Below are 11,490 nucleotides of genomic sequence, written 5' to 3'. Positions count from 1 at the left end.
AGTCTCCTGAGCGCATTGCCCGAATGGAGGAAATTAGACAAAGATTGCAAGCAAGGACTCCTTCCCCAGCTGAGGAACCATTTGATCTAGAATTCCAAATTGATGCTCTCCAAAGGGATCTTGTAAATCTTTCAGACTTAGTCAAGCGGATATCTTATGAAAATATCGCCAAAATTCATGATGCTCAATCATTCCGAGAACGCATGTCTAAGGAAATACAGACTACTGCGGAATCTTTGTGTAAAGTGCATGCTGAGACCATCGTCTTTCGACAGGTCATAACCAGAAATTTCAGTCAGATCGCGCTTGCTCAATCTGATATATTTACCAGGATCACCGAGCATGATGAAATGTTTCGATCAATCTCCACCACCATGGACCTGATGGATGCCAAGATTGATTCTCAATCTCAAACGCTCACTGCTATTAATGATCGGGTTTCCAATCAGACTCCTTATCTGGAGATGCTGACAAATGGCATTCACAACTTATCTGGGAGAATGGATGAATTACTTGCTAGGGTCCTTCTTGATGATGCCAAAAAGAGGGAAGATGATAGAACTAGAGCAAGTAGCAACAGACCAACTGGAAGGGATCAAAATCCAGATGAAGCTACCTTCAGGGATATTGGAACAAACTAATTTTTCTTTGTGTCTTTATTAACTAATTTATATTTATGCTTTATGTGATTCTCTCTGGATATAAATTGTTTTGATTATCTAATCCGTTCCTATCTCTATTTTACTAACACAGAATATCTAGGTTTTGGCATCACCACAAAGGGGAAAATTGTTAGAATTAAATTTATTGTGGAGATGCTAAGGACAAACCAGTAGATATTGGATTAGTACAAAACCAGTAGAGGATTAGTACAAAACCAGTAGAACCAGTAGATGTTGTAAAACCAGAAGTACTGGTATCGCGCTAAAACTGCTTAAATAATTTCTTAGCTAAAATCAGAACTAGAAGGATACAAAATTCGAAATATACACTAACAAAATCTTGCGTATCTCAAAGTCTCTAAATATTACCGTTGATCTATTAACGTGATAACAACATTTATTGATTCATTAAATGTCATTAAATGCTATAAAAAACATTTAAGACGGCATACCATTTTTGGTATGAACTGCGACTGATTGCTTTTAATGTATTCTGCAGGGTCCTTTTTAAGCAATAAAGCTGAAACACCAAAAAGAAAAGAGCCGTTCATTCGAGCATTGTTAGAATTTTCAGTTATCTAAAGAGCTCAACACTGAAAAAGGCAGCACACGCTTCATTGCATATTGTTGATCATTGAGATCATATTGTGCTAACTACTTCAGTTATACCTTCTTAAGCTTTTTATTTCATCAATTCATTGATAGAAGAATTTGTAACTGAAAAAGAGTCTTTTCCAGAATTTAAGATTATTCTAAAAGTTGAGTTGTAAAGCTAAGAGTTTCAATAGGCGAAGGACAAGTCCTATTGAAGTGGGTGTGTACAATTGTTGTGCTGTATTCACCAAAGTCTTTTAGTGATACCTTCTGGAAACAGAAGAAGATGAGACGTAGAAGATTCATCTTCGAACTTCCAGAAACAAAACTTGTGTTATCTACTGCTTTTCGGCTTTATCATTTTTCACCCACTAACCAACAGATCGTTTTCCGCACATTATCTTGTGATCTGCTGGTCTTTATACTTGAACAAGAATCGTTAAAATCTCTAACAGGATTTTAGCACATCATTCGAAAGAATTGAATAAGTTGGCCATTGAGTTTATTCAACCCCCCTAAACTCAACCCGATCCTCAACAGAGTTTATGAATCATGTGAAAGATACAAAACAAACACACACACACACACACACACACACACAAATAATGACAATAAAAATTAATATAATCATTAAAATGTTTTGGAAAAAGTTGTGGTACGATCTCTTGAAATTATATACAAAGATTAGTAATACATTCAAGATTTTCCCAAAAATCCCTTTGGAAACTCATAATAATATAAATTTATTCCCACTAATAATTTCTTGAAAATCACTCATCATCACATGAAAGCAACCTTAATACGAAATCTCAATCTCTTGAAAGCTAAGGCCGTTTCCAAGATTTACTCTCAATAACCCATCCTCAGAATGGTATGTGAACTCCTCATTCTTCTGGTTTACTTTACAAGAACTTGGTTTGATACTTGAATATGCTCCAAATAATCCAGACCCTCTAGCTTTGATTGTAACAGTTGCACCATTAATTGTGCAATCTTCAACAGCTCCTCCAGAGTTGTACATTTCGATCAACCCAATCGGGGCAAAATACACTTCCTCATTGAGTTTCTGATGCAAGTAATCATAATATTTAGTCCAAGTCCAGTGTTTCGTTTAAAACTAATGAAATGGGAAAGTTTTCAAGATTTTAGCTCACCTTTATGGGAGAGATGGTAAATATTTCACATTCTAAGAAGTTCAAAGAAACTTCAACAGTTTTGTCCTTTGGAACAACGGATAGTGACCCTGTAACATTAAACAGTTCAGAAATAAAATTTCTACTAGATTTCATACTGTTGCATTGGCTAAAGAGAATTGTAGGTATGAAATAACCTGAGTTAGAGCTGAATACGACATAGTTTCCATTCCAACTTTCCTCTACTATTTCATCAACAAATTCGACATCAAGGGGACTCACACAACCAGCTATGACTTTCGAGGTTGGAGTGGATTCAGGAGCTTGTTTCATTGGCCAGATTCCTGCACCTTGGCAGTTGAAAACTCCTACTACTCCTGTTCGCTTATTCAAGTTCCATATCTTCAGCAAGCTGTTGATAAATTCAGAAAAAAATGTTAACAACGTGCTAAAATATGGCCACTTGAGCTATTATATGGTCCAAATATCCGAGTTGCATTTTTACAAGAGATCATTTTAACGCATCAGCAGCAAACAATTGGTTTTATAAAATTGAGTAAATGGTAAAAAAGAGATTTTATTACCTCTTTCCATCCATGACTGGATCGATAAACAGGCAGTCCCGAGTTGGCCTGCCAGCATATCTAGCTCTTAAGATCGATCCATCAGACAGAACAAGTTTCTTTAGGATGATGAAATCTTGTTTTCCTGGCTTGTCACTGTAATAGCACACAATCAAATAGATGAGTAAAGAAAAACAGTAGGTTACGAGATTACTTTCTTTTTAGTAGAGTTGAGAAAATAGCAACATGGTTTTACCTTACATAGACAGGACACCCGCCTATTGCTCTTGCCGCCCCATGGAACTCAGCGGTGTAATGATTGCTCTACATATCAAAAAGAAGAAGTTTGGTGTTCAGAAAATATTAGTCACTTAAATTCCGAGGAACGAATCAGATCATTGTTTATATCGTGACGAATTTGCAAGAACACAACAACTCTTACATGAAACATATCCCAATCTGGCACGAAAACTTCGCCTAGAAGAAGACTATTGAAAGAAACTGATGCAATATGCAATGTCTGAAAAGTTGGTTCATTTGGCATGAAATCCTCAGATGCTCTTGCAGTCGCGCTCTTCTTCGAACTAAGAATTGATGTAAGATATAAAAAACATTACTTCAAGAAGAAATAAAAACTCTGCAATATACAACAAGGCTATAATTAAGTATATTTTACCTGAAAATTGTGTCAGTATTGTGACACATGCAGCAGATTAGATTATTTTCCCCAAAATTTTTCTCCATAGATTCTTCAAGAGCTTCTTGATATTTTTTAGTAATTGAAACTCTTCCTCCGTGCGTGCTGCCTAACGTTTCTAACAAATTTTGAACGTCGACTTTTACTCCATCCACACCACAACTAGCAAGATAACTGTGCATATCGTTGTAAAAATCATTAACTTTTTCGGGGTCGACCAATCCAACTCCAAACTTTTCCAGGCCATCCATGGCTACGTCTCTTATATTCCCTTGTCTACCAGGTGACTGGACTGGATATTCAAGCTTAGGGTTGTATTTTTTCAGTGCTTCAGATGAAGAAAGGACTCCGCCCCAGTAACCAGCTAAAGCATGCCACATATAAACATATCTGCAAAATAGCATAAAGCTTGTGGTTTAGAATCTTTGAGATCAAAAAAAATTTCTTAAACTGCCATTTCACTCGAGAATCTTACTTCAAGCCGTAATTTTCTTTGATATAATGGATCAATTGTTTGAGATTTGTGCTCGAACCATATAATTCTCCCTTGAACTTGCTATTTTCCTTGATATCTACCAATCTTGTAGCAAATCTACACCAAAAGAAGCATCATAACAATCATTACAACGAATGGATAACAAAGTTCAATTCATCCAGACAAACTATAGAAACTTACTGTGTTCCTTCTATCAAAGGCTCGCCTTCCTTTATAAATTCGTTAACCGTTTCTTGCCAACCGTCGTCTATGATCAAGAACTTAGGGGAAATACCCCCTTCTTTGAAACTGTAACATGGAATTCAAGTAATATAATTCAATAAACGCAGATCATATCACGATTCATACACTCAAATATCGCATATGATTATCGAATAAATTCATACTTGATTTAGGATCTTTGTAGTTGAATCACTAAACTCTGTTCCAGAGATAACAATGTTTTTCGATGGTCCGATACCGATCACGAATGGAAAGGAATCAAGTTTTCACAATCCAAATGCTTAATAATTGTGATATGATTTGTGTGCAATGAAAAATGAATGTCTCGGCAACTTCTTCATTTGTTGATATTGTGATTATCTATACTATATTATTAACTGTGGATATGATAATAACTACCTAGAGACAACAACAACTTTTTTTCCCAATTTTATCTTTATATGATACTAATATTACACTTTACACACATTTTTATTTTTATTTTTTTTATTTCAACCATTCAAATACAATTTAATCCCTTCATAATTTGGAAATTTCACTTTAGTCCATCTGTAATGCTAAAAAAATTGTACACACACGCATCGCGTGTGCAGAGTAACTAGTCTTAATTAATCATGTAGGAAGATTAGGGAGGTTGTTAGACAATAACCACTCCCTCCAATAAATTCAAATTACTAATCTGAATTATTTGGGTCGGGTCGGGTTAGCCCTCATGGGCGACCCATTACCATTGACCCATGTATATAAATTCTTACACTATTCAAATAATAACTTTGTGGTTTCCATATCTTGGATTTGTAATCTAACCTTTGAAGGCCCTCTTTGATTCCATTTGGTGACACTTCAGTGTAGAATGCATCCCATGTGCACCATCCAAACCAGTCTAAATGAGCAGGAATCTGTCGTTTAAAGAACGATATATTAATGTCAAGATCTCGATAATTTTCACAGCTTATATGAAAGAATTTCCATTCTTTTATCATGTTCACCTCCTTGGTTTCCAGGTGACTAAAGGTTCCCTTGTGTTTAGCCAAAATCCTGCACACATACAAATGACAGATACCATTTCAATACATCTTCAAAATTAATAAACCAGATTTAATGTTTTGATAGCATAAAAAAACATACTTGATCGAATCCTTGATAAGTTCAAAAGGGTTATCCCCTGAATTAACAAAAACTCCTTCCATTGCTTCAGAAGTTTGGAGTTGAGGATCACCTTAAGCAATGAACAAGCAACGCATTCTGATCAATAAATTAGCAAATTCTTATACGAAAACGAATAAATAACGTTGTCTGATTGGAAAACCAACCACTTTCATGGCAGAATTGGAGCTCATTTGATTTAGTCCCCTGCAAACTTGTTCTAAATGTTCCATCCAGAACAGGCAAAACAAGAACGTAAAATTTATTTCCACTCGTTGGTTCTGCCAGAGTTTCTTCAACCGCTACATCGAGAACAGGTTCTTGATCTACCTCCAGTAGAAGCATTTGCGTCTCCATAGGAATGTCACTGGCAGATTTTCCGACACGCGGTATCATCCACCAGATCTTGGCCATAAAGAGACACACGAACTTGCAGTCCCTGGAAAAATTATGTATTGATCATGCCATGATCTTGGGGGAATAAATCACATAACTTGCACAATGAAGCGACGATTGGATCCGGTGGCTAATCGCCTACCTCAAACAATTCGAAAAATTCCTGCTTGATTTTTAATGTACATGACAAACATGAATAATACAGGTACATTGCTCACAGTGCATAAAACAAGAACTTAAAAGCTGGATGAAATCATATCAACACAACGTCATCAAATGAAAAATATTCAAATTCCATGAGTATCTTTTAAAAATTAGTGATCTTTACTGCTCGGATGCCCCTCATCAAAATGTTACACGCTGATTTATACTTCTAGACATTGTTTTCAGGTTTCTACATTTTTCCCTACTAATCCACCATTTTGTTTTCTTCTACAAACTCAGGAGTGAAAACCTGAAACTAGAACCTATAATCTACAAAAAAATGTAACCATGAGTCAAAGAAAATGCTAACTCGAGAACTCCAAGATTGAAAACATGGCGAGAACTGGAGCTAGATGAACTTGCTCCCAGAAAAGCCGATCCAGAATTTGCCGGCGAAACGATGACATTTTCGGGAACTCCTGTCAAGACAACTTTGCCACGAAACATGAGGCAGCCATTCTTGATAACCGGCACCGCTCCGATCGTCATTTTTGCAGTTGCCTATAAGTTTGCTGCAAAAATCATTTCAAAAATCCCAGTAAGAAACTTGTATGAATGAACTAATCAAGGAAACGGGATCATTACGTCTTTTGGAAAAACTAAATAAATAAACAGAATTATTTTGTTAACCTTTTTAACGCAAGGAGAACCTTGGAAATTAACAAAATTTCAAGAAACGGGAATAATCGAAGAAGTTGAAATCAAGGGTGAGGAAATATGATTCAGAATTCGGCCTTATATAGGGAAACAGAGGCATGTTAGTCCAAATAGCTCCAACAGGCGACAGCAACGGGACATAGGCTTTTACGCGTACACGTTTATATTTACATTTACATTGTTACGAGTGTTGTATGTTATGGAAATGTGAACTTTTGCAATAAGAAATTAGAGTAGTTATTTTTGTGAGACTGTTTCAAGAATTTTTATCAGTGAGACGGATCAATTTTACCGATATTCATAATAAAAAATAATATTTTTAACATAAAAAGTAATATTTTTCATTGATAACCCAAATAACCGATATTTACAATAAAAAATAATAATATTAGCATAAAAAATAATATTTTTTTTATGGATTAACAAAATAAGAGATATAACTCAGAAAATACGACCCGTGAGACCGTCTTACATACATTTTTGTCAAAAAACTACATGTGAGTCGAATCTATATAGGATTTTTCAAAATAAAAATTTTCAAAATAAAAATTACACAATTTTTTTTTTCTTACATTTTCAGTATAGTTGTCTGGCTAATGTTTAAGATTCGGTCGGAGTTTAGAAATAATAATTGTCAAGTGGACAAGAGGTTGATAATAAATGAGAGATGGGATACATCCAAAAGAGATCGACATGGAAATGAGTCATTATACGGAGGACTTGTGATTATTAAAGGTAAGATAATAATTAAAAGGATACAGCTGCTTTCTAAACTTGTAGGTGGGCACGTCCAAGGGGACTCGGGTCCTCATTCCTCAAGTTAAAACTCTCAAAATGAATTAGATTTATCTGGTCAAACTGTCTCATCTCTTTAAACAGATAGGTTGGATTAGGTTGATCAGTTTGCAATCTACCCAAATGACGGGCAAATTCGTCCTGCAAAATAGTTGTGGGTGACAGCTTTACTAAAAGGTGCATATTTTGATTTTTTTAAATATATATATATATATATATATATTATATATATATATATATATATTTAGAAATTAATTTAAAAATATGTTTCTCAATAATAAAGGGATGCTTTAAAGTATAAAAATCGGATATAATACAATGAGATAATTATTGTGGAAAAGGTAAAAAAAATGAAAAAAAAAAAGTCTTAATGTTTTTCATTGATAAATTGGAAATTAATGTGCTAACTGTGTTATTTATGTCGACGGAAAATACATAGTCGAAAAATGTAAGCTAAGATGGTCATATATCAAATGTAAACAAGTATATTAATTGTTAACGACGTCGTATTTGAATATATATTAAACAGCCGTCAAAAATCAAAATATTATTGAACAAGCTTTTAAATTTGGCAGCCGTGCAAGAATTCAATTAGACTTCTTACACAAGGTTTTAAGAATATTTTTTTACATATTAAATTTTAATTTAATTATATTGAGAATCTATTAGATGATTGGCTCTTGGAATGATAAATTAAATTAAATAAAATCGGTGGTTCTTTGTGAAATATATTATTATTTTTATTATACAAATTTTGACTTCTTTAGTCATTATATTCACATATATATTTGATATTTCCCCTTATGTTTCAATATAAATAAATAAATAATGTTTCAAATTAATTTATATTTTGATAGAAATATTTGAGCTCTTCGGGACATCATTAGCAAATTAAAAGTCTATATTTAAACCAAAGATCATCGTTACAAACTCTTTACTTTTTTCGAAAAAAAATATTTAATCTTTGAGAAAAAAAGAAGATGGAGAGAGAGGTATGAAGATTATTAATAAGCTCACATATTAAAGTTACATAATAAATATTATTTAAGGGTAGAACTAGAAATAAATTTTGGTATTTTATTGATACACCAAAGTTATTATTATGAGGTGTAAATCATAACTTCCGTTAACACTAATTCTTTATTTGTTAAATAGTTTAACACTTTTTTTTGGAATCAATATTTTCTTGGAAAGACTGATTCTCGCTTATCAAGAAATGCCAAGGATAAGATGATTCTGAGTTTTTTATTTTGGTAAAAATTTATATGAGACGATCTTATGAGTCGTATTTTGTAAGACATATATTTTATTTGGGTCATTCATGAAAAAGTATTACTTTTTATATTAAGAGTATTACTTTTTATTGTCAATATCGGTAGGGTTGACCCGTCTCAAAGATAAATGTGAGGACCCGAACGCTAATCATATTCTTAATCGTTATTGGGACTAAATCAATTATAATATTCAGGGTCTAAATTTTTTTTTTAAAATGCGGAAGGTAATGGAATCAAACCCTAGCTCTAGTCCAAGTCCGGTATCACCACTCTAATCTCGGTCTGTCTTCACCTCTGTGACCCTGTACCTGTCCCACATGTTGTCATGCACACATACAAACAAGACAACAGCCGGATAACTCCGGTGAGATATAAATATCTCAGTATAAACAATGTATTAAATGCAATCATATAAAACATATATAAAAGCATAAACAAACATCAAAACATGTATCTAATCTGATTACATGAATTAATGACTCGTGATATATTCTTATCTTACCTCAAATCTAGGGATCCCAATCTAATTTAGACTTTGGTATGCTGTATCGAGTGTCTGAGATAGACGTCGATCTACATCTAAAGCTCTTCGATACATCGTAAGTCTAGAGTCTTATCGGTTCTGAGAAAGACTCGGCGGTTCTGCCCTAGCTAGGCTGATCTACCCTAGACACGGACTCTGACTCTGTTCTAGGTCAATACCTTAACATATCAATCTGATAATCTGCAAATATCAATGAAATAAAATAAAGTATGTGATTTAGGGAAACTCAAGTCAAACCTAACTCGAGTTGTGCAATCCCGAATCAACATTTATTTATACATTTCTTGCTGTCGATCTGATACAATCAAAGTCTTGATTCAAAGTCTGTCACTGTTCAATCTGGCAATGACAATACCAATATTCTGTATCAATATTCTAATCAAATCACAAAACTTCTGTTTAATCACATTCTGACGGTACAACAGTACAATCTCGCGATATCTGTTATACCAACCCAGTATCTACTAATTTCAATAATTTACAATCAACCACCGTACCAATCTGATATCAGTTCTAGTCAATTTCATTCTGAAATTCATAACAATTTCATATTCAGTCCGTTTCTTAATCTGACTTCGATTCTACACTGTCTAACATGTCAAGAACAACATATATGACGTGTAATCAATTCTAACAACATCATAATTCCAAAACATGTCAAAATGTAATAAAACTTACGTCCTGTACTACCTGCATTAATATGAACACAGTACAGAAGTCGGATTTAAAATCTAACGGACGGATTTCTCACGAATCGAATTCTAAACTCAAAGAACAAAAGTTTCCTCTGAATTCCGTTTTTCTTCAACGATTTACGTTTGTATGTATATATATATATATATATATAATTACCGTGCATGTTTAAGGCGAGGTGGCACATTTCTTCGCAATCCACGTCTCGCGCATATGCGCGACTACCTTCCGCGCATATGCGCGAGACATTCTGTCTCGGCGCGTCCCCCGCACGGCTACTCGCGCATATGCGCGCACCTCTTCCGCGAATATGCGCGAGGAATTCTTCACAACTCTCGGGTACCCTCGCGCATGTGCGCCAATACAAGCCTCGCATATGCGCGAGGGGTTCTGCCTATTCCGCGCATATGCGCCGCATCAAGTCGCGCATATGCGCGAGGCTCATTTCCTCGCACCAACATCTTTTCATGTTTATTTCAATTCGTGTCCCGATTAGCCCTTTCATAATCGTCTCGATTAAAAATCAAGAATCGTAATTTAACACGATATAAAATCTTGGGCATTACATTTCTCCCCCCCTAAGATACGATTTCGTCCTCGAAATCACAAACATTTTATTCATATCAATCAGGAGTATATATACAAAACTGTATAAGAAATTACATCATCTAAATAATTCTGGGAACTCTTGTCTCATATCTGATTCAGTTTCCCAGGTTGCTTCCTCAGTGCCATGACGAGTCCATTGAACTTTTACAAGTGGAATAGTCTTCGTTCTGAGCTGTTTTTCTTTCCGATCAATAATCTGAACCGGTTTTTCGACATAGCTCAACGTCTCATCCAGTTCGGCCTCGTCTGGTTGAATAGCATGTGAAGAATGAGGAAGGTACTTCCTTAATAGTGATACATGAAAAACATCATGTATCCCGGATAATGAAGGCGGTAAAGCGAGTCGATAGGCACGATCTCCTATCTTCTCGAGAATCTCATAAGGCCCAATGTATCGTGGAGACAGTTTTCCTTTCTTGCCAAATCTGACAACTCCTCTGAAAGGTGAAATCTTTAAAAATACTCGGTCTCCTACCTCAAATACTAACGGTCTGCGTCGAACATTGGCATATTTGGTCTGTCTTTCTTGTGCTGCCTTCATTTTCTTTCGAATTAGCTTCACTTTTTCTGTCATATCTCTGATCATATCTGGTCCAATCTCGGGTTCTTCAGAGATATCATCCCAATACAGAGGGGATCTGCATTTCTTTCCGTACAACGCTTCAAATGGTGCCATCTCAATACTCGTTTGATAGCTATTGTTGTACGAAAATTCACAAAGCGGCAATGCATCTTGCCAATTAGTGCCAAAATCAAGCACTACTGCTCTCAGCATATCCTCCAGTGTCTGGATAGTCCGCTCTGA

General features: G+C 35.0%; 1 protein-coding gene across 1 annotated transcript; it reads right to left on the bottom strand.

Moving 5' to 3' along the window:
* Positions 1–1,868: 1,868 nt before the first annotated feature.
* Positions 1,869–6,921, bottom strand: LOC140823012 (probable galactinol--sucrose galactosyltransferase 2). Its single transcript, XM_073184060.1, has 15 exons — positions 6,744–6,921; positions 6,424–6,625; positions 5,681–5,952; positions 5,496–5,586; positions 5,357–5,405; positions 5,175–5,266; positions 4,326–4,433; positions 4,125–4,241; positions 3,629–4,039; positions 3,395–3,536; positions 3,209–3,276; positions 2,974–3,108; positions 2,587–2,801; positions 2,411–2,499; positions 1,869–2,322 (listed from the first exon to the last, which is right to left on the bottom strand). Exons 2-15 carry the CDS (start codon positions 6,600–6,602, stop codon positions 2,053–2,055), a joined length of 2,238 nt encoding a protein of 745 aa, XP_073040161.1. The 5' UTR covers positions 6,603–6,625; positions 6,744–6,921; the 3' UTR covers positions 1,869–2,052.
* Between the last annotated feature and the right edge of the window lie 4,569 nt (positions 6,922–11,490).

The sequence above is a fragment of the Primulina eburnea genome, chromosome 2 (assembly GCF_022965805.1).
Source record: "Primulina eburnea isolate SZY01 chromosome 2, ASM2296580v1, whole genome shotgun sequence".
Lineage (NCBI taxonomy): Eukaryota > Viridiplantae > Streptophyta > Magnoliopsida > Lamiales > Gesneriaceae > Primulina > Primulina eburnea.
Note: the sequence above shows the minus strand (reverse complement) of the source record. Positions and strands in the feature narration are given on the sequence as shown.